At 38.7% G+C, this 24,018-nt stretch overlaps 3 protein-coding genes and 1 pseudogene across 3 annotated transcripts; 3 read left to right on the forward strand and 1 right to left on the reverse strand.

The window, feature by feature from the left end:
• The first annotated feature begins 1,140 nt into the window (after window positions 1-1,140).
• On the forward strand, window positions 1,141-2,085 carry LOC127694165 (olfactory receptor-like protein I9). The gene has a single exon (XM_052195607.1). The coding sequence runs from the start codon at window positions 1,141-1,143 to the stop codon at window positions 2,083-2,085; it is 945 nt and encodes a 314-aa protein (XP_052051567.1).
• Window positions 2,086-13,530: 11,445 nt separating this feature from the next.
• Window positions 13,531-14,478, forward strand: LOC127694137 (olfactory receptor 1). Its single transcript, XM_052195563.1, has one exon. The coding sequence runs from the start codon at window positions 13,534-13,536 to the stop codon at window positions 14,476-14,478; it is 945 nt and encodes a 314-aa protein (XP_052051523.1). The 5' UTR covers window positions 13,531-13,533.
• Window positions 14,479-20,223: 5,745 nt separating this feature from the next.
• LOC127695522 (lymphocyte antigen 6E-like) lies at window positions 20,224-20,608 on the reverse strand (annotated as a pseudogene).
• Window positions 20,609-21,575: 967 nt separating this feature from the next.
• On the forward strand, window positions 21,576-22,520 carry LOC127694003 (olfactory receptor 1468). Its single transcript, XM_052195353.1, has one exon. The coding sequence runs from the start codon at window positions 21,576-21,578 to the stop codon at window positions 22,518-22,520; it is 945 nt and encodes a 314-aa protein (XP_052051313.1).
• The last annotated feature ends 1,498 nt before the right edge of the window (window positions 22,521-24,018 follow it).

Below are 24,018 nucleotides of genomic sequence, written 5' to 3' on the forward strand. Positions count from 1 at the left end.
GTCTAGAAGAAAACAGAAAACAAAACAGAAAGGATAAAAGGATACAGCCTATACAATGTTAGCAACTGAGGGTCTCATATCTTCCCAGTCAGCCTCAAGAGTGTCTAGGAAGAGTAGAGGCTAAAGTCTTGAGTCTAGAGACAGAATTTTTCTTTTAAAGACTTCACATTTTCTTGTATATCCTTTAACTTATTTCATAGAAATTGCCATGTTATAAAAAGTGATTTGCTAGGTCTATTGACTTCAACATTGACAATATTGAAAATACTTTCCTAATATCATTAAAAATTGATTGCCACTTGTCAAAACTTGTTATTAGGGCCTTAAATAATATTCTTTCCTTAATGGTATGCATGGATAAGGGATAACTCAGGATAAATTCTGCATTATGTCCATACCTTCTGCTTGTTCTTATATTTTCAATAAATTATAAAAGTATCATTGCATTGATTTTCCTACATCAATATCAGTGATATCCTCTGTAGGTGCTTTTAGTTATAATAATTACTAAATCAATCATATATTCAAGCCTTCAGTGTTTAATAAATACAAAATTGCCTCTCTGAACTTGATCACATAGTGTCAAGTTTTAGAGTGGTCAAGTAGAGTAAGTGCGCATTTTGCAAAGCTTAAAGAAGTATGTATATTTTAATAGATAGACAGACAGAGAGACAGACAGGTAGATAGATAGATAGATAGATAGATAGATAGATAGATAGATAGATAGATAGATAGATTAGATAGATTAGATAGATTAGATAGATGGATAGACAGATAAAGCATGGAAAACTTCTTTAGAACCATCACACATGAGAAAATGATAAATCACAAGGCAATTCATTTCATCTAAGATGACTAACCAGGTAAATCCAAAAAAAAAAAAAAAACAAATCAATTTCATGCCAAGACTAAATAGAAAAATGCTTAAGAAATAACTGTCTGATGAACTATGCTAAAAGTCCTTAATAATTATTGATAAAGATACATTGATCTGAACAGTATACTACTTGTGGTGATATTATTGTAAAGCATGTAAATATAATACATCTTCTCAATGTCTGATGAATTTGAAATACATTCACCTTCATTGGGAATGTTAAGTGCTACTCTTTTTTTCTGAAAAGGCATTTGTGTAAACAAATGACTAGAAGAAACCAAACTGTCATCTCACAGTTTCTCCTCCTGGGCCTGCCCATCCCCCCAGAGCACCAGCACTTGTTCTATGCCCTGTTCCTGGCCATGTACCTCACCACAGTCCTGGGGAACCTCATCATCATCATCCTCATTCTTCTGGACTCCCATCTTCACACACCCATGTACTTATTTCTCAGTAATTTATCCTTTGCTGACTTCTGTTTTTCCTCTGTCACAATGCCCAAGTTGCTGCAGAATATGCAGAGTCAAGTTCCATCCATCCCCTATGCAGGCTGCCTGGCACAAATATACTTCTTTCTCTATTTTGGAGACCTTGGAAACTTCCTCCTGGTGGCCATGGCCTATGACCGCTATGTGGCCATCTGCTTCCCCCTTCATTACACCAGCATCATGAGCCCCAAGCTCTGTGTGAGTCTGGTGGTGCTGTCCTGGGTGCTGACCACCTTCCATGCCATGCTGCACACCCTGCTCATGGCCAGATTGTCATTCTGTGAGGACACTGTGATCCCTCACTATTTCTGTGATATGTCTACTTTGCTGAAAGTGGCTTGTTCTGACACCCATGATAATGAATTAGCAATATTTATCTTAGGGGGTCCTATTGTTGTACTCCCTTTCCTTCTCATTCTTGTTTCTTATGCAAGAATTGTTTCCTCCATCTTCAAGGTCCCTTCTTCTCAAGGTATTCGTAAAGCCTTTTCTACCTGTGGGTCCCACCTGTCTGTGGTATCACTGTTCTATGGGACAGTCATTGGTCTGTACTTATGTCCATCAGCTAATAACTCTACTGTGAAGGAGACCGTCATGTCTTTGATGTACACAATGGTGACTCCCATGCTGAACCCCTTCATTTACAGCCTGAGGAACAGAGACATAAAAGATGCATTGGAAAAAATAATGTACAGAAAGCAAATTCCCTCCTTCCTCTGATCATAATACTTCAGATTTTCATATAATTTCTTGTAGAAAATGTTAATATTGTGATGTTGCTACAGAATTTTTCCTCATCAAGAATCCCTCTGTTTAAAGGTCCTGCAACATGACTTTTCACCAAACAAAAAAGAAGTTTATATGAGTAGTTAAACTTGGGAAATAAGTTTAGGGGATCTGAATATACACACTTTATTTTGTCCAGGTGATCCTGGAAATAGTAGTGTAGGCTTAGAGTCATATCTCTAATCCACATGATTTTCTATCTTAATTTACTCCATTTTATCATTTTGTCCAAATGTCTATTTTGACTGTGTGGTTATAAAACTGTACTCTATAATCTTAGATCAATATTTAATAATACTCAAGTATCTCAACTTACCAGCCCTTTTCCAATCTTATACATGTTCTTTCTACAATTTGTCATTAAATATCTGCATTACTTAATTCCTTATACTGTGTGTTTATTTTGTTGTCTGTGTTGTTTTTCTAGCATAAATGTTTGTTGACTATTCTCAATGATGCCCATAAGCTTATAAAATTCATGAAAATTAGTATTTTTAAAATGAGAAAAAAGATAAAGATAGAGGATTCATGGAGTCCTGCCATTTTTTTAATAGTTATTAACTGTTCACAGACTCTGGGAGTGGGTAGCCACTATCTTTATAGCTGATCTCACCAGGATCCAGCAGATAGACTTAAACCCATGTTTATATGAACTGAACTGGTTACTTTCAATAGGTCATAAAACAAAATGAATAGTCATAAATGTGAAAAGCAACTTCTGGAAAGGGATGGTAGAAAAGAAAGAGATGAGAGTTGTGTATATGTGTGAGACTATCAGAAAATTATCTAAAAAATAATTCATAGTGACCATTAAAGAAAGCCACAACTTCACACAATCAATACATTGTGGGGAGCCCTGTCTTGATGGCTACATCAGCAGCAAAGCTACTGTATGTCCAGGAGAAGGAGTGGAAAGATAATGAGAATCAGAATAGCAGAAGGTCTAGTTTGTGATTGCCTTTCTTAGAAATGTTTACTTAACAAGGCCTGAACAATGGTAATATCAGTAGACACGCTAATACAGATGTGAGTAAAAGTCTCACAGTGTCCCAACCCCAGACAAAAAACCTCAGGCAGATAATGACTACTAAGAAAGAGAGAATTAGGTTCTCCCAGGAATGAGCCCTGGGCTATTTGATACAAGTGGTTAGCCATAGAAACCATATCTACCCAAACAAGAAACATGCGCTCATCAGGTTGTGCTTATATATAGTTTTGATAGACAGACAAATAGATATATAATAGATAGATGATAGATAACAAGAAAAAAGAAAAAGCAGCTATTACTTTGAGAGTGGATTGGAGGTAAGAAAAGAAAGGGGAAATTATGTATTTACTTTTTAATAACAAATTTAAAATTAAACAATTTGATAATAATGAAATAATAATAGGAGAGAGCCAACCACCACCATGCCATGCACTAAAGGTGTACAGAAGATGCCCAAGGCATGTCTTTTGTATGGACCCATCTGAAGCAGGAGCCACCACAATGTATAAATATGTAGTGGAAAGATGAAAGAAAGAAAAGCTAAATGAATTGAGCATTATAAAGAAAGAAGGAGCTGGAGACTTGAGGGTGAAGAGGAATAGCCTGCCCTGTCACCTGAGACCATAGTGAAGCTCCAGTCTGTGCTGCCACTGAAGTCCATGTCTAGGTCTGTAGCCATGTAGCAGCAGTGGGTCTGTGACAATGTTTGTGACTCATATTACCAACAGAGGCCATTTCAAACATTCCTGGTCTGGGCTGCTACCTGAACGGTGATGTTCAAGTGGCAAAGATGGCCCCATCCTCACTGCCTTCAGCACTCTGGAAAACTACTCCTACCCCTCAGTGGCTGCAGCACTCAGAAAAAAAGGCTCTGCACCATGCCATCCAATAAACCTGAGTCTGGTGGTGAAGACACAGGTGAGCAGGCTCTGAGCACATGAGTACAGGAGAACTGGTCCTGTCATCCCTTTGCCATACGGTGGTATAGGGATGGGCTAGGGAAAGATGCACCCCTACTCCTCACTACCTGAAGCTACAAAGCTGGCCCCAAGGTCCTGAGAGTATGAGAGCTGGCTCTGCCCCTCAGTGGCTGCAGGATTCATGAGAGAGGGAACATGCATCTCATCTGGGTAGCACAGTAGAACATGGCACCAATCAGCTGGCCCCAAGGATGTGAGAGCTGGAACACTCTCCCTGCCCTTTGTTGGTTGTGGCATTTGGTGAACTATCTGGAAGAGTGCTAAGAGCTCACCCTGATGGGGTAGATGCAACAGAGCTGGTGGACTTCAATTTAGCTATAAGACAGGCTAAGATCCAGGGCTTTGAGTAGGCCCACCCCAATATCTAATCCATCTTTGAACTGTGAGAGAATGTGAATGGGCTGGCCTTTCAGATCCAAGGCTGGAGAATTTCCATGAACCAGAAAAACAAGGAGATATCCAGGAGGAGTCCATGTAAGACCCATTATTGATAGTGTAGCAGAAGCCAGAGGCCTCAAAACAGATCAATGATTCATTCCAATAAACATGTGAAAGCAAAAATGTGTGTAAAAAAAGGGTACACTGTGTGACAAACTACAACTTCCACAGAGTGGTGTTTGTATTATTTTAATTCTTTTTTTCTCTATTTTCTTTTGTGGGTAGAGTTTGCATGGGCAGAGGATAGATGTGAAGGGATGGGGAGATGAGTAGGGTAGGGATGCACTATATGAAAGTCACAAAGAATCAATAAAATAATAGTATAGTATAATAAATATATATAATATAATATAATATAATATAATATAATATAATATAATATAATATAATATAATATAATATAATATAATATAATATAATATAATATAGATACTGCCTATTTGTATCTTTCTTGGGCATATTCCCAAAGAACTCTATATTCTACCACAGACATACTTGTTCACCTATGTTTATTGTTGCTGTACAATAGCCAGGAAATGGAAACATCCTAGATGCACATAAACTGATGAGTGAATAATAAAAATGTGGTATATTTACATAAAGGACTATTATTCAGCTGTTAAGAAAAAAATGAAATCATGTACCTTGCAGGTAAATGCACAGAATTTGAACAATCATTCTGAGTGAAGTAACCCAGACTCAGAAAAACATCTTTTTCAGCTATTTATTCTCAATTTTGTGTTTTTCTGCTGAGACTTGCCTATCCATTCATTGGCCAGTTGTCAATTAGATTATTTTGGGTTTGTGATTTTTTTGATTACTTTCAGTTATTTATATAGCCTAGATAGTCACATATGCATGCTATGCAGTTGGAAATGATTCACCCATTCTGTAGATTTACCTCTTTACTCTGCAGACTTTTTTCTTTTGTTGTAAAGAAGTTTTTGAATTTCATATATCACACTTATAAATTCTTGCAATTATTTCCTGCATTGTGGTAATCCTTTTCAGAAAGTCCCAACCTGTGCTTATTTATAACTTGAAGTGTTTTATTTGATTCCCTATAGCAGTTTCAAAGTTTAGTGACAGATAGTAGAAAGACAGATAGATACACAGACTGAGAGACAGATAGATGATAAGATGATAGATAGATAGATAGATAGATAGATAGATAGATAGATAATAGATACATACATACATACATACATAATCTAAGATCAGGGCTGGAGAAATGGATCAGCAGCTAAAAGCATGTATTCTCTTGCAGAGAGCCTGTGTTTGGTTCCAAGCATAGACATAATGATGCTGGAAAAGCCTGTAACTCCAGCTCCAGGGGCATCTAATGCCTCTGAAGATAAGGGTGCCCACACATGTGGCACATATGAACCCAGATGCACATATGCATAATTAATAATAATAAAATAAAATTTTAAAATATCAGATCTACAATTGAGAAAACATGCAATATTTATTTTATTAAGTATTGCTTACTTTACTTTTTACTTTACTTTTTAAAATATTTATTTTTATTAATTTTGATTAAAATATTTTGTGAAATCTTCATACATTAATACAATTTTACATAATTTTAGCCCTTCTCTCTTTCCAACTCCTCCAAATTTATCTAATTCATCTCAAATACATAAGCTCTTCTATATTTTATGTATATATATGTAGATAGAAAGATAGATAGATAGATACATAGATAGATACATAGATACATAGATACATAGATACATAGATACTGCTGGGTCCATTTAAAGTTGCTCAAACATGTTTATATTTAGGGCTGACAACTTTGGACTGAATAACCAACTTATCAGGGGCTCATACCTGGGAAAGAATGACGCTCCTTCTCTCATCAGCCATTAATTGCTTATAGCATTTCATCTGGTGTGAGACCTTATCAGATACAACCCCTGCCCATTCATATTAGCAGGTAAGCTACTGCTGTCATTTTGCTGGTCTTATTTAGGTCATATATTTGAGATTTCCCAGGTACAGCATTTCGGTCATATGTGGAAAACACTATCTTGTGGCAGATGTCTTGGTCCTCTAACTCTTACCATCTTTCCAACCACCTTACTACAATACTTTCTGAACCTGAGATATAAGTATTCTACTGTGAATTTATATAGAGAGTTTGAGTATGACATGGTCATGTTCTCTGCATTTTGGCATTATATGTTTCTATAATATTCTCTGCCTGCTGCATTTTTAAACTTTTTTGATGAGGTTCATCAGCTACACTTATCTATAGGATATAAGGATATGTATTTTTAAATGCAGTTAGAAATTTTACTAGTTTAAGAAATTGAAGTAGTAGGCCCTCCTCTAGTATCCATGATCTCACCTGCCATAGAAGGATGGTTAATTTTTAGAGTACCAGGCGCTAATTATTTCCCATTGAGCAGAACTTAAGTAAAATTAGAAAGATGTTGGTTACTCTAGCCTTGTTTCTTCATTGTTTCCAAATTTCTCATTTTTGAAGTCTTTCACAACCTATATAGTTTTTGAAGCTGTTGTAAATGATATTTTATTTTCTAATTTTCTACTCCATGAATTTAATGTTGGTGTGATGGTCTGTATATGCTCCGCCCAGCGAGTGGCACTATTAGAAGGTGTGGCCCTATTGGAGTAGGTGTAACCTTGTTATGGTAGGTATTTCACTATGGGTATGGGCTTTAAAGCTGTCATCCTAGCTGTGTGGAAGCTAGCATTCTGCTAGTAGTCTTCAGATGAAGATGTAGAACTATCAGCAACTCCTGCACCATGCCTGCCTAGATGCTACCATGCTCCCGCCTTGATAATGGACTGAACCTCTGAACCAGTAAGCCAGCCCCATTTAAATATTGTTCTTATAAGAGTTTCCCTGGTCATGGTGTCTGTTCATAGCAGTAAAACCTGAGCTTAGACAATTGGTAAGCAGAAAAGCTATTAGGTTTTGTGTCTTGATTTTTCCACTGTTCTGCTTTGTGGAAAATGTTTGTGAGATCTAAGAGATTTGAGATAGAGTCTTAAAATCTTTTAAATGTAGATGTGTGATGGGATCATTTAAGTCCTGTGGGATTCTTTATACAAAATTAGATTGCTAACTTCTGGCTATTATAAATAGGGTTGCTATGAACATAGTGGAGCATGTGTCCTTATTACATGCTGGGGGATTCTCTGGGTACATGCCCAGGAGTGGTATAGTGGTGTCCTCCAGTAGTATTATGCACAGTTTTCTGAGGATCTACAAGACTGATTTCCAGAGTGGTTGTACCAGCTTGCAATCCCATCAGCAGTGGAGGAGTGTTCCTCTTTCTCCACATCCTCACCAGCACCTGTTTTCTCCTGAGTTTTGCATCTCAGCCATTCTGACTGGTGTGAGATGAAATCTCAGGGTTGTTTGGATTTGCATTTCCCTGATGACTAAGAATGTTGAACATTTCTTTAGGTGCTTCTCAGTCATTCGCTATTCCTTAAGTGAAAATTCTTTGTTTAGCTCTGTACCCCATTTTAATAGGGTTATTTGGCTCTCTGAAGTCTACCTTCTTGATTTCTTTGTATATCTTGGAGCCTTCTTTCAGATGTAGGGTTGTTAAAGAACCCAGTTATCCCTCAACGGAGGAATGAATACAGAAAATGTGGTATGTTTACACTATGGAATACTACTCAGCTATTAAAAACAAAGAATTCATGAAATTTTTAGGCAAGTGGGTAGAACTGGAGAATGTCATCCTGAGTGAGGTGACCCAATCACAAAAGAACACACATGATATTCACTCACTGATAAGCAGATATTAGCCCAGAAGCTCAGAATACCCAAGAAACAATTCACATATCAAGTGATGTCCAAGAATAAGGAAGGAAAGGCCACTGGTCATGGAAAGGCTCAGTGCAGCAGTGTAGGGGAATACCAGGATAGGGAAACGGGAAGGGGGTGATTGGGAAACAGGGGGAGGGAAGAGGGCTTATGGAACTTTCGGGGAGGTGTGATCCAGGAAAGGGGATATCATTTGAAATGTAAATAAAGAATATATCGACTAAAAAACCAATATTAAATTGCAATGTCCAAAAATAAGCATTGCTATCATCTCTAACAACAAATAAACACAAATGCAGTGTGAAAGAATTATGATCCCCTCGACTGAAAGTGTATCACTGAATAAAGAAGTTCATCTAGCTGATAACTGCCATGTACATGGGACTGGTCCAGGAGTAAGAAACTAAAAGCAACCTATGGCTTCTGGGTCATAGACAAGACCATAAGATGTGTCATTGGGGCATAAGGAGAAGCTTCCAAAGGATGGTGAGGAGGATTTTGATATAGTGTTACTGATACTTTCCCAAAGAGATAAAAATAAAACATGAGTAACCAAATGAAGTGGGAATCCGGGTTTTTAACTTATATATTAATTATAATAAGAATTAAACATGGCCAGAGCCAATTCAGCTTTCGTCTTTTCCTGTGTTCAACATTTTGGCAAACAGAGGAAGTTGGTCACAGAAGTCTGATCCACCCTAGCAACATGAATGTTTCTCATAAAAACCTGGGAATGTTTCCAAACTATGTGTCTTTAAAAGCCACTGTGGTTTCTTGAATACATAAAGGTCTATAATGTATTTTCTATCCATGAATGTTGGCTCTGATTATTCTAGAGATTTTACAAACACCTTTCCTCAGGCCCCCTCCCCATTCCACAAGAGTTGGCTTTAGCCACACGAAAAAGTAAAGGAATAAAGTATCCATTCATGAGTTTCTCTCAAACTCCACCATCCCTCAAGTATAGTAATATTATTGGTGGTGATAATCAGTTATCACTGTAAGACTCAAAAAGCTGGTCCTACAGAGGTCCCTGGTAATTACTGCCTTTAATGAGTTACTGGACTCCTCTGGGATGCAAGAGCCTCTTAGGCACAGAGATGGCTAGAACAGAATATGAGAGAAACAGAGGAGCATAGTTAGGGAATGATTATAGGACTTGTTATGACCTACGTCTACAGTGAATAAAGGCGAGCAATACCTTTCATCAGGGCTTAGAAGTCACTCAATGCACTCCGAGCAAAGATGAACTGTTTCCTTAAGTTTTTCTAGCCTGAGAGTATTGTCTAGATATTACACAGGACAAATTTTCAGGTATGATAACATTACTCATTGCTATTTCTTCCCCCTGAAGACTGCTATTATTGAAGTATTTTGTTTCATGGACACCATATATAGTGGACATCAGTTATAATTAATAATGACAGATTTTTTTCACATTTACTTCTTATGCAAAGTTCTCAAAGATCATATTATTGCAACACAATTGTTTGTCTGGGTTTTTGAGCATGAGAGTCACTTTGTTGCCTAAGGGTACTTTAAATTCAAGATGGTTTTATGCCCTCAGATGTAACTCAGCTCAGGTTACAATTATGTAATGCTGTGCCCAACCTGCAAGTTCTTAAATCAAATTAAATATACCGTCTATGGTTCTTAATTCTTCTTTAATGTACCTTCACCTATGGAGATGTAATAAACTATGAACAAGTTGAAAGATCAAAGATCATAATTTATCTGACAGAGCTCAAAAACCTATGTGCTTAATAGTAATAGATGCAATTGTTTCTAAATATAGTCCCCTGAGCATGTTGTTGGCATCATCTGTGTGTGCATTTATCAAGTAGAATCTCAACTACAGAGGCATAATCTGGTCTGTGTTCAATTTCAGACAAGAAATTTTAGATTTATGAAAAATACATGAGTGGGTCAGATGTGCAGTGTTCTATAATATTGGTGAGTAAAAGTAATTTCCTTATGCTTCATTTCAGAGAGTGTCACTGAAGTTGATGTGGGAAAACAAATATGATTATTTTATATATCATTGTAAACATAAAAAGAAATGTACTTGTCTCAAAATCTCTGGTGATTTTTCCTTTCATGTCTATGCTATTGCATGAAGGGCTTCCTGCATACTTAATATTAGAAACACTTCATGAGAAACTCTCATGCGCTGTCCAGATATGAGCTTGCATGTTTGACAGCTGAAAAAGATAGGAAGTCCAGGTGAGGTCTCTAGTTTCTGATTACTCCAAATCATCCTACGCAAGAAATAAGTCCCAGTCATTCACAGAGCAAGCAGAACTGCAGAAACTATGTGAATTTCCTATATATCTCTTCACTTGGTAGCACTCAGATATGCAAAGAGTGAACATCATAAGCATCATGAAGAGAATGAAGCATTTGATTTTGTCTCATATAATCCCTGTCTCTGTCTCTCTGTCTTTGTCTCTCAATGTCTCTCCCTCTGTATTTCCCTGTCTTCCTCAGTCTTTCTCTTTCTCTCTCACTGTTACTTGTTTGGGGAGATGATGCTCTTTCTTTGCTTGATGCTAGCTGTCAAATACAGTACTTTGGACATGCTAGGCAAGAGCCATACCATGGAGGTACATTCCCAGCCCTCCCACATTTCTTAAGAATCCTTTTCTGCTCCCTTCATCAGAATAGAGACAAATTGAGTATTATTTTAAAAATGTTTCCAGAAGAAATGTAATTGGGGAGGTGTTGCTGATTGGATCAAGCCAATAACTGAAGGGCCAGTTATCAGAATGGACTCTCTTGAAAATATTAGAGGTTGAAGTTTTAAGTCCACTCTGGAGGCAAAATTCTTCATGAGAATGCACTTTCTTCTGATATCTTTTAACATATTATATGAGTCTCATTACAGTATGAATGGTAATTGATTTATTTAAACAAGTCAATTTAAATAAGACAATGTTGAAATGAAACCTCAGAAAAACATTAAAACTTATATATCTCAAAATCACTATTAGAACCAAAGTTTAAGCATCTAATGAGCTAGACAAAATTGGGTAGTTGTGGAGGGGAAAACCCCAGATATTTTGAACCAAGTACATCCTTCTTTTTATAATTTCAATAACTTATAAAAATTATCATCACATTCATTTTTCTACATCAATTTCAATGACACTCTCAAAATTAGAACATAAAGATTTCATTTTCAGTCACCAACATTACAGGAAAAAAAATGTATATCTGACCTATCCACATATTTTCTGTATATACAAAATTTCCTGCCTGAAATTCATTACAAAATATCAGGTTTTAACTTATTATATACTAAGTTTATATCCTGAAAAATATTTTAAAAGAATATTTATTCTACTTGAAATGAAACGTTATGTCTTTAGTGTTACATGAAACATCAAATCATTAACATTAAATAAACATTAAATCATCAAGGATACTTCAGATGAAGAAATCACAGATGATAGAAAATGATAGTAATAAGGAGTAACAAATTTTGAAAACTGGAGACAACATACTGTAACTTCCAAAAAAGGCTTTACTGCAGAGTAGAATAAAAATGTGAAGTTATAACAGGCTAAAGTATATGCCTTTTTCTTAGAGCAATGATAATCCCAATGAAGTAATATTCAGAATAAAACATCAGATTAGCATCTTAGAACACAAATGAGTGGATAAAACATGTTGAAGAATGGTTTGCTAGCACAGGTTTTCCTTAACACAAAGGAAACATCTGCTTTTATATTCCAGGAGACAGAAGATGCCACATTGCTCCGTGAATACAGTCTTTTGGTAAGGCATGAAGGAGGGGCAAGGGAACACACAGACAAACCTATCAGATGTCCTAGACTGCAGGTACAAAAACAAGTGAATTCACTAAAATTCAGGTTGTTGGTGTGACTTGGAAGTCCTTTTGCTCAACTATAAAAGAAGTGGGGGGTAGGCAGCCAGGGGAGAGCTGAACAACACCCTTAAGATATATTTGGAATCTCTTGAACTTCAGATAAGGTAATTAGTTAACAGTACAAAGCAGAATCTACAGGTAAAAGGAGACTATTGTTTTTTGTTTGTTTGTTTGTTTGTTTGTTTAACATTTTCTGACTAAACTGAATTTTTTTTATTCGATATATTTTTTATTTACATTTCCAATGGTTTCCACTTTTCTAGCCCCCCACTCCCTCCCTCTCTCCCCCTGTCCTCCCACCTGCCCCTTCCCACTTCCCCATTCTGATTTTGCCCTACACTGCTTCACGAGTCTTTCCAGAACAAGGAGCGACTCCTCTGTTCTTCTTGTGCCTCATTTGATGTGTGGATTATGTTTTGGGTATTCCAGTTTTCTAGGTTAATATCCACTTATTAGTGAGTGCATACCATGATTCATCTTTTGAGACTGGGTTACCTCACTTAGTATGATGTTCTCCAGCTCCATTCATTTGCCTAAGAATTTCATGAATTCATTGTTTCTAATGGCTGAATAGTACTCCATTGTGTAGATATACCACATTTTTTGCATCCACTCTTCTGTTGAGGGATACCTGGGTTCTTTCCAGCTTCTGTCAATTATAAATAGGGCTGCTATGAACATAGTGGAGCATGTATCCTTATTACATGCTGGGGAATATTTTGGGTATATGCCCAGGAGTGGTATAGCAGGATCTTCTGGAAGTGAGGTGCCCAGTTTTCGGAGGAACCGCCAGACTGATTTCCAGAGTGGTTGTACCAATTTGCGACCCCACCAGCAGTGGAGGAGTGTTCCTCTTTCAAAAGGAGACTATTGTTATTGGCATTAATTTATATGTACAATTTTGAAAGGATGTGGCTCAGAAAACATCTTTCAGGACAACACTTGTGAGATACTGGTAAAAAAGGGGGGTCAAACTACTGTTATTTAATATTCATAGAATAATGGTGAAAAATCAGGCAGGTAAGAGAAAAAATGATGAACTGTGTCTAAGAAACACACATACAAAATGTTTAGGAAGTAATGAACACTGAAGCATAATAGGAAGATATTCAATTATCAGCATTATAGAGAAAACAAACATTTGGAGTATGTATGTAATTATTGTGATGAATGTGGAACTGATATTGTTGACCACATAACAGATGATTAACAAGAATACATGATCACATCAATTTTAAAACCTGATGTCATATTTTCTCTTAAATGTACCATAGACATCATGACAGAAAGGAACCAAACTGTCATCTCCCAGTTCCTCCTCCTGGGCCTGCCCATCTCTCCAGAGCACCAGCAACTGTTCTATGCCCTGTTCCTGGCCATGTACCTCACCACTGTCCTGGGGAACCTCATCATCATCATCCTCATTCTTCTGGACTCCCACCTCCACACACCCATGTACTTGTTTCTCAGCAACCTGTCCTTCTCTGACCTCTGCTTTTCCTCAGTCACAATGCCCAAGTTGCTACAGAACATGCAGAGTCAAGTTCCATCCATCTCCTATGCAGGCTGTCTGGCACAAATATACTTCTTTCTCTATTTTGGAGACCTTGGAAACTTCCTCCTGGTGGCCATGGCCTATGACCGCTATGTGGCCATCTGCTTTCCCCTTCATTACACCAGCATCATGAGCCCCAAGCTCTGTGTGAGTCTGGTAGTGCTGTCCTGGGTGCTGACCACCTTCCATGCCTTGTTGCACGCCCTGCTCATGGCCAGATTGTCGTTCTGTGAGCACAATGTGATCCCCCACTTTTTCTGTGATATGTCTGCTCTGCTAAAGCTGGCCTGCTCTGACACCCGTGTTAATGAGGTGGTGATATTTATTGTGGTCAGCATCTTTCTTGTCCTTCCATTTGCACTTATTATCTTGTCCTATGTAAGAATTGTGTCTTCCATTCTCAAGGTCCCTTCTTCTCAAGGTATCTACAAAGCCTTCTCCACATGTGGATCCCACCTGTCTGTAGTGTCACTGTTCTATGGGACAGTGATTGGTCTCTATTTATGTCCTTCCAGTAATAATTCTACTGTGAAGGAAACTGTCATGTCTTTGATGTACACAGTGGTGACTCCCATGCTGAACCCCTTTATCTACAGCCTGAGGAATAGAGACATAAAGGGCGCTCTTGAAAGAATCTTTTGCAAAAGGAAAATTCAACTAAACCTATAATGATAAAACTTGAAATTTTAATATAATTCATTCTATAAACATATTAATGTGAATATTTTGTAGAATTTTTCCACCATGCAATCCCACCAGTCATACTAATTGCCCACTACATTAAAAAGTTAGGTTAGTAGTTTAACAAGGAAGGTGGGTCTGAGGAACTTGATTCTCCTCTCTCTCTCTTTGTGTTGCCTGTCTTTTTTCCTAGAAAATTGTAATGTAGATGTACTACTATGCTGGACTCCTATTCCTGTTTCTTCGGATATGAACCTACTTTCAGATTTTACCATTTGTCCAAATTTTTGTTTTCTATCTATCTCCATCTACTGGAGACCAGCCCTAGCAGTTCTTCTTTCTGGCTCTCTCTTTAAGGTAACAGAGAGGGAAGAGAGTAGGCGTGGGCAAGACTTGGTTTTGTGAGATACTTAGGATTGCTGTTTAGTAATAAAACATGTACCTATCTCATGTGTAAATCACTTTGCTATGGTAGCTGACTTGCTTGTCTGAGTTCCTCTATGACCGGAAAACTGCAGTCGCTGGTGTTTTGCACCTCATAGTAAAACAGTGTGGGATTAAGTAGACTTTGTTCAATCTCTGCAGGAACTGTGTGGCTCTAACTCACAGCCTGCTAATTGAAGTCACAGGAAGAAAAAGGGACACTTTGAAAACTGGTTTTTCTAGGTTCTATATCTAAAAAGTTCTCTAAGAATTGTTCCTGTCTGAAGGAACTGCAAGGACAAAAATAGAGAAGAGCATGAAAGGAGGTCCAGTGACAGACCCAAATTGGAATCCAGTTTAAGTGGAAGCCCCAAGGCCTGACACTATGACATTACTGATGCAATGGTGTGCTTACACACATTGGCCTATCATTACTGCCCTCCAAGAAGTTCAACAAGCAGCTAAAAGAGTCAAATGCAGATATTTACACCCAACCAATGGACAGAAATTGATGAGCCCTGTCGTTGAATTAGGGGAAAGTTGGAAGAAGCTGAGAAGGAGGGTGACCCACAGGAAGAGCAGTCTCAACCTGTACCCCTGGGATCTCTCAGACACTAAGCCACTAACCAGGCAGCATATACCAGCTGATATGAGGTCTCCAACACATATACATCAGAAGACTACCTGGTCTGGCCTCAGTGAGAGAAGATGCACCTAACCCTGGAGAGACTTGAGGCCCTAGAGAGTGGGGAGGTCTGGTGAAGGGGGTACATCCTTGGAAATGGGGGAGGGGATGATGAATGAGAAGGGGAGAGGTCAGGTGGACAGACTGGGAGGGGGATGAAGTCTTCACGGTAAAAAGAAATTAAAGAATTAAAAAGAAGAAAAACATCTCCAAAAAAAAAAGTTCTTTCTGTTCTCTTCTCTTATTCTTGCTCCCTTTTACAACCTCTTGGAATGTGTGCTAAGTTGTAAATGCCTGCTTTCTACCTCAGAAGCAATTAAATGGAAGACTGGCAGAGATTTCATTGCATTTTTGACATCAGAAAGGACTTAATAGCAATCCTACTATAAAAGATCTTAATAATTACTAATATGATTTTAGGAATTCTTATAGAATCATCATTAAAATTAAGATCATTTATTGGCCATTCATTTATTGGCCTATATAGCATGTCTACAAGACAGTTCTTTGTTGTTCTGCAGAAATCTGTTCAAAAGGATGGGCTAATACATAATGATTATTATATATATATATTTAATAATAACAGGAAAATCATAATAGCAGGAATCTTTCCTAAAATGTAATCTCCTCAGCCTTCCCTAAAGGAGCAACATTGTTATAGATTTACAGTCCATAGCCAAACCATCTCAGCAAGATCACCTCCTAGATTTTAACTTCTCTTAGATGGCTCCTGGCATCTATCTATCTTTTCTAAGTAGTCCTTGTAATATACTCAATAGCAGCAATATCCAAATTCCTGAACTTTCTATCCTGCCTGGCTGTTGTTATTGTTGTTGTTGTTGCTGCTGCTGCTGCTGCTGCTGCTACTGCTGCTGCTGCTACTGCTGCTGCTGCTTTACCATGGACTTAGATGGCAAGGAAAGCTACTCACATCAGGCTGTTTCTCACCACCCCCTGCATCTCCAATCCTCCAATCCTGCCTCTCTTCATAGTGTTCAAACCATTCTCCTCATCCTCCTCTCTCTCTCTCTCTCTCTCTCTCTCTCTCTCTCTCTCTCTCTCTCTCTCTCTCTCTCTCATCTCCCATATCTCCATAACATATTTTCACATTGTAGTGGATCTTACTGTGAGCAAATGATGTGACAGGTGGGCCTCTGGGTGTCTTTCTAAAACAGCTTTTACATTTTAAGTAAAGGCTGAAGTTTGTTTAGCCATATTCCCAATACTGATATTATGAGATCTCTTGTAAAAAGGACTAAATATATCTAATGCTTGTAAGGTTGTTAAAAGAAAGAAAGAATGAATGAGAGAAGAGAAGAGAAGAGAAGAGAAGAGAAGAGAAGAGAAGAGAAGAGAAGAGAAGAGAAGAGAAGAGAAGAGAAGAGAAGAGAAAGTCTTACAAATTGTTGGCAGGAACTGTGGAGGACCATGGTAAAGGCCTGGCCCATGATGGCACTGACCATCATATCTGGATGAGTGACCATGCAACATCAGGGATCTGCATAAATGCACATGTGCCACGTTGCCACCAAAGGCCATGTGGGCATCCCTGGTCTGGGACCATGTCAATGTCCAAGGGCTGTGCAGAACTGGCCCCACCCCTCACTGGATTTGGTACTCAGGAAAGCTAGCCTTGCACAGCAGCGCTAGCCCCGAGGGCATGAAAGTAGGAGAGGTAGCCCTGGGCCTTCCAAGCTAAAACATTGGTTGAGTTAGCCAGGCCAGTGCTGGAGAGCTAGGTCTGGTGGTGTAGGTGGCAGAAAACTGCTGGGCTGACCACCTTAGCTACCACCCAAGCCCAGACATTGCTTTCAGTTGGCCCACCACAACACCGACCCCTTATAGGAACTACTTGAGCACATGAAATGATGGGTCCTGCAGCTCCAAAGCTGCAGGATCCCCATGACACAGGCAACAACAGGCTATCCAAAAGGAGTCCCAGTGAAGATCCAGTATTGAGAGTGTAGCAGAAGCCAGAGACCTCAAACCAGACAAATGACTCATTGAAAGTTTGCAAGTTGCAAATTTGTTTGTGATAAGGGGAGTGCTATGTGGCACACATGCAGATTCCACAAAGAGATGTCTTGGTTTTGTTTTGTTTGTTGTTTTCTTTTGGTGGAGAAGTTGTGAGGAAGGAGAGCAGGCACAAAGGAACAGGGAGATGACTGGGTTTGGAGTGCATGATGTAAAATTCACAAAGAATCAATAAAATGATTATAAAAAACGATTCCTTTAGCCTTTACCTTAAAGGTAAAAACTCCCCTATTTAGTGAACAACTACCATAGCCATTTTCCAAAATTGCTAAATTTAAAACTAAGACATCTAAATGTGTGTGTGTGTGTGTGTGTGTGTGTGTTGTGTGAAAAGTCCAAAAAAGAGCAACAGATGCCCTGTAATATATATTGACTTTATAGGAAGTTGAGTCATAAATTCTGATCCTTGCTAACATCATGTTTATATATCTTGAGGGCTGTTTATACAGACTTATGTTTTACTCGGAGAATGGAATTTAGGACCATTTTCAAAGTACATGTTTTTCACGGTTATGTTCTCCCAACAGCTACTAAGGCTTCTGTGCATTTTCATATGCATAGGATCTTTCACATTATTAAGTTTAGTCCCTAATATTCCTCAAAATACAGACTCTAGAAACATGGGTATGCAACTTATTCCTGGATAAGTTTTCAGAATACTTTACCCTATGTATCCCTATTCTTCTTCAACTTACCTCCAAGGGTAGTAGCACATAGTCAAAGACTGTAATCAGTCACAACTACAGGACTCTGAAAGAACTGGTCCTAGAAAGGTCCTGGATAATTACATTAATGAGTTGTTCAGGATCTGGATTCCTCTGGGATACAGAGTCTCTGAAGCCCAGTGATACTAGAATAAGAGACAGAAAAAAAGGTGGTGCAGATCTAGGTGTTGACTAGAGACTGTCATTTCCTGTGGCCATCGTGAAAAAAGGGAAACATGATATTATAACAAGAATTGTGTGTCAGCCTCAAATATTCCAGATGAGCTGGCAGATGGGCAAATGAGCTGCTATCTTACTGTCCTTCCAATCCAAGAGTTTCAATATTCTGCAGCATATGATATTCTGTAGAAAGATTTTTCAGGTATAGACATTTCCTTCCTTGTCATCTCTCTATCTTCAGAGACTTTGCCACATCCTGGACATATTTGAATTAGTAGTACCATTTGAATTATTTATTCATGGTGTGGTTCTTTTTTAATGACTGTGTAATTATTCTCCTAATATTACTCCCTATAAACATGCATCCTGTGACAATGATTATTTCTTTTAATTTTGCTGTGGAGCATTAATAAACCTTAATCAGGGCTCCAATCAAAGACTTCATGTTCATCTGAGGGGTCTCACCAATTTATTCTTTTTTTAGTAATAGTGTAAGAATACTCCAGCACCAAGGTTTCATTGCCTGGTTTTTCATTTACAATGTAGAATCTGATCGATAGAACTACAATCTGTGTTTTCACAGATTTCCATGTAGTTTCTATTTAATGCAAACCACGCTGTCTCCTAGGGGATATGTATGTGCTGTCCTCATTGAGAATTGCTGACTTAATGGCTGAAGAAGATACAAAGCTCACTGGATCACTGGGGGCAGCACCCACAGGTGAGGTTCCTGGTTGGTGACCTCTTCATATATTCCTATACTATGTGGGTCCTATACTGCAAGGGGAGAACTTTAAGAAACTATTTTTTTACTTTATGTCAAGTCTACTGTTCTAAATGCTAATGACATTGAAAACTACATTTGGAGCACCATTAGAATTGTATTTTACCAGACTCATTACCAGCACTAGTTAATCATAACATGAAACTTTATATAACAAAGCATGATTTTTCTCTACATGTTTCTTCTCTCTATATTGCCAATGTAACAGTGCCAACATGTACCAACTGTGAATTTGGCTTCATTAAATAATCAGTGATAGCACTTCCAGAAAAAGTTTCCAACATTCCCTAGAGCTCTTTCTCTACTTTCTTTCTCAACTTCAAAACATACTGGAGTTTGTTGGTATTGTCTCGAAGAAAACAGAGGTGGGGGTGCAGAGTGTGTGTGTGTGTGTGTGTGTGTACACAGTGTGTGTCTGTGTCTGTATGTTTCTTGAATTGGAAAGTTGTTTTAAGACAGCATGATAATGAGAATTGAAAAGCATCTGTGAGACAAGCCAGCAGATGAGTCCTAGGCTGAGTAGAGGTTGCATACTCAAGGACAGGAAATCTGGGGGCAGAATTTTTACTCATGAGACTTCATTTTTTTCTCTTCTCTTCAACTGACTGCATGAGGTTCATCACATTACAGAGGGTATTTTTCTCTACTTCAAGTCTGCCATTCCAAATGCTAATGACATTGAATGCTACATTCTTTGCAACATTAGAATTAGTATTTCACCAAAATCAACACCAGAGCCTAGTCCAGTTCATATATAAGTTAATCATGATGTAAATTATAGCAAAATAAAGCATAAGATTTTTATTGTGAGTCATCATCATTGTTGGACAGAGTAGCTGAAGGCAACTGGGGTCCCCTGGGATCTGAAAGGAGCTGGGTTTTTCTTCCTGAGCTGGGGGGATATGGGGAACACATGGGAGCATTCAGGGGCTCAACTGCAGCAGAATCAGCAAGCTGAGCAGGAGTCCAAGGCCCAGTAGTTGGGCACTGGCACAAAAGTCCAAGGCCACTTGTGCTGAAATTGCAGAAGGAGCATTGGCAGCAGAAGCTATTCACAGATGCCACACCAAGGTTGATGTTGATGTTTTCACGGGGACAGGTCTGGGAGCAGCCCATATTCTGGGTGTAGCCAAGGTTGACATTTCCAAAGCCAGTAGTAGCAGATAATATAATTATCTGTGTTCTTGCATGCAACTGGCCACAGGCAGTTTATATTGCTCTTCCGTTCAGTTCAGAAGAAGCATATCAGGGAATGGACTAACACCAGACACAGAGGGCTGCCAGCAGCACAGGCAGGAAGACCATCATGTGGAAGTTGTAGACATCTGCTGAAGGCTCATCAGCCTAAAAAGCCTGTTCCAGGTGAAATAGCCCTTAAGATAATACTGAAATGTTAGGTCCTGGGGATCACCACAGGCTGGAAGCTCCCACATGCTAGAGGCTCCCAAACAGCTTGTAATCTTATAAATATATTCTTGGTAGCATCTAGCTGCCATCCTAGTCTTGGAGTGTAATGTGGAGGCAATGACTGGATGATGTGGAAAGGTGGAGCACAGCTACAGGGTTTCTAGACTGACTATGCTAGGAAGAAAATAACATTGACAGATTTCTGATTTGGTCCAGATCTTGTAGATATTGAATTTATCAGTTCCTAAACGCCACCTTATAAAAGTGAGAGCAGAGTGAGGGCGCATTGGGAAAGAGCAGAGAGGAATCATGGGTCTCACTTGGATCTGCTGGACTTAGCATGCCTGAGACATAGCTAAGAGACAATAACTACTAATTAATAACTAATAAGACACAAGGTAGAGTTCAAAAAGTTACACAGACTTTCACAGCTGGATTTCAGATGGCAATTTAAATCACTGGTGTGTGTGTGTGTGTGTGTGTGTGTGTGTGTGTGTGTGTGTGTAATTATTAAAATATAAAGTTTCATAATCCTTAGGACGACTGATGACTAAGAGACACTAAGATAAATGAGCTACTTACAGCTGCCTAGGATGGCCAGGTAAGATAAAAAGAAAAAAGTAATGGACTTTGATCTGAGAAGCAAATAGCTAAATGTATTTGGGAAATGGTGCATAATACAGAAACATATAAGAAGGTTAAAAAAAAGAGGTCATTGGTGATTACAGAGATCTTAAATGTATAATTATGGTTATGAGGTCAAATGGTTTAAAATGAATAATAGACAACGTGCCTAAAAGTCTGTTTATTTTTATTTGTATTTCCAAGGATCTATGCCATTTTCCTCTAGAGGTGCAGGAGAAAGATTATGACAGAAGAGAACCAAACTGTGATCAGCCAGTTCCTCCTCCTGGGCCTGCCCATCCCCCCAGAGCACCAGCACCTGTTCTACACCCTGTTCCTGGCCATGTACCTCACCACCGTCCTGGGGAACCTCATCATCATCATCCTCATTCTACTGGATTCCCATCTCCACACACCCATGTACTTCTTTCTCAGCAACTTGTCCTTCTCTGACCTCTGCTTTTCCTCAGTCACGATGCCCAAGCTGTTGCAAAACATGCAAAGCAAAGTTCCATCCATTCCCTATGCAGGATGCCTGACACAACTTTACTTTTACCTGTATTTTGCAGACCTTGAGAGCTTCCTCCTGGTGGCCATGGCCTATGACCGCTATGTGGCCATCTGCTTCCCCCTTCATTACACCAGCATCATGAGCCCCAAGCTCTGTGTGAGTCTGGCGGTGCTGTCCTGGGTGCTGACCACCTTCCATGCCATGCTGCACACCCTGCTCGTGGCCAGACTGTCGTTCTGTGAGGACAATGTGATCCCCCACTTTTTCTGTGACATATCTCCTTTGCTGAAGCTGTCCTGCTCTGACACGCACATTAATGAGTTGGTGATATTTATCATGGGAGGGCTTGTTATTGTCATTCCATTCCTACTCATCATTGTGTCCTATGCACGAGTTGTCACCTCCATTCTTAAGGTCCCTTCTGTACGAGGCATCCACAAGGTCTTCTCCACTTGTGGGTCCCACCTGTCTGTGGTGTCACTGTTCTATGGGACAATCATCGGTCTCTATTTATGCCCAACAGCTAATAACACTACTGTGAAGGAGACTGTCATGGCCATGATGTACACAGTGGTAACTCCCATGCTGAACCCCTTCATCTACAGTCTGAGGAACAGAGACATGAAGGGAGCCCTGGCAAGAGTCCTTTGTAAGAAGAAAATTACCTTCTGTCTGTGATAGTTGCACTTGATAATATTGAAATTTTTCACTCAATTGACTGTACAAATGTGGTGATGCTATACCAGATTTTCTCATTGGCATTTGAGATTCTGTTAAAAGTATAGAGCAATCATTATTCAGCATGTAAAAGAGAAATCTGTGCAGTTGAAGGCAGAAATTATGTTTGAGAACATGACAGTTTTTCTATTTTGCTTTTGTCAAGTGATCCTAGTAAAGTATATATTAGAGCTACTATTTTAGTGACCTCCATTTAAGTGACTTACATCTTAAGTCACCCCAGAATTTTATCAGTTTGTCCTGAGTTCTGCTTTAACTATGGTCTCATTTTTAAATTGTCCTCCAAAATCCTAAGTCAATGAAAACCGCCAAGCCTCTCATCCTTCCTCCTCTAACATCTTCTATGTGCTGTTTCTGGACAAATCTTGGATTTTATTCCTTCTTAAATTTTTTTAACTTTTACCATTATTTTGTGTATAAAGGTATTTTGCCTGCATGCATATCTGTACATTGTTCATGCAGTGCAAGGGCAGAAGAGAGCATATGATCTCCTAGGCCTATAGTTTATAAACCATCATGTGGGTGCTTGGAATGAAATCTGTGTCTTCTGGAAGAGCAGCTAGTATTATTACCCTGGACTATTTCTCCAGCACCTTATTCATTTTATTTAATTACCCCATAACTTTTTTTGTTTTCATGTATATTTTTGTTTTTTTCTTAACTCTTCTGATCGTAAACATAATTTTGTAATTATTTTTATTTTTTATTTGTACAGCATGTTTTAATCATATTCTCAGCCATCTCCCAATTCCTCCCAGATCCAACCCACATCCCCACCCATCCAAACACAACTTTATATCCCCCACCCTCTTACACACACACACACACACACACACACACACACACACACATATATATATATAAAACAACAGACACAAAAAAGACAAAATTCAAAACAAACAACTAAAAAAGAAGAAAATCTATAAAATAAAAAAACACCAAAGCAAAGCCAACAGCAAAGGCATATACACACACACTCAAACAACAACAACAAAATGGAGTCTGTTTTGGCTTGGTCAATAACTGGGCATGGAGCTTACCTAGGAATATGGTTGATAAACCCACTGGCATTCTACAGGAGAAAATTGATTTCCCTTCCCCAACAGGAGTCAGTTGCAAGTAGATTCTTGGATAGGGGCTGGACTTTGTGTTCACTTTCTCTTCTTAGTACTGCTATTTTGTCTGGTTTGAATCTGTGGGAGTATTATGTATGCTGCTATAGTCTCTGTGAGCTCATATATGCACCAATACTGTTGTGTCTGGAAGATGCTGTTTCCAAGGGTCCTTGCACAACCTATAGCTCTTGCAATTTCTCCAGCTCCACTTCCAAGTAGATCCATGAGACTTTCTGACATTTTATATAACAATGTCATCTGTACAGTTCTGCCTTTGCCTGGAACTAACTGATAGCCAGAAACTAGTGTTTATTTCCCTAGGA

The sequence above is a fragment of the Apodemus sylvaticus genome, chromosome 10 (genome assembly GCF_947179515.1).
Source record: "Apodemus sylvaticus chromosome 10, mApoSyl1.1, whole genome shotgun sequence".
Taxonomy (NCBI): Eukaryota; Metazoa; Chordata; class Mammalia; order Rodentia; family Muridae; genus Apodemus; species Apodemus sylvaticus.

Excerpts from the sequence above, each read along its gene's own strand:
- LOC127694165 (XM_052195607.1), top strand. The coding sequence starts at position 1,141 with ATGACTAGAAGAAACCAAACTGTCATCTCACAGTTTCTCCTCCTGGGC.
- LOC127694137 (XM_052195563.1), top strand. The coding sequence starts at position 13,534 with ATGACAGAAAGGAACCAAACTGTCATCTCCCAGTTCCTCCTCCTGGGC.
- LOC127694003 (XM_052195353.1), top strand. The coding sequence starts at position 21,576 with ATGACAGAAGAGAACCAAACTGTGATCAGCCAGTTCCTCCTCCTGGGC.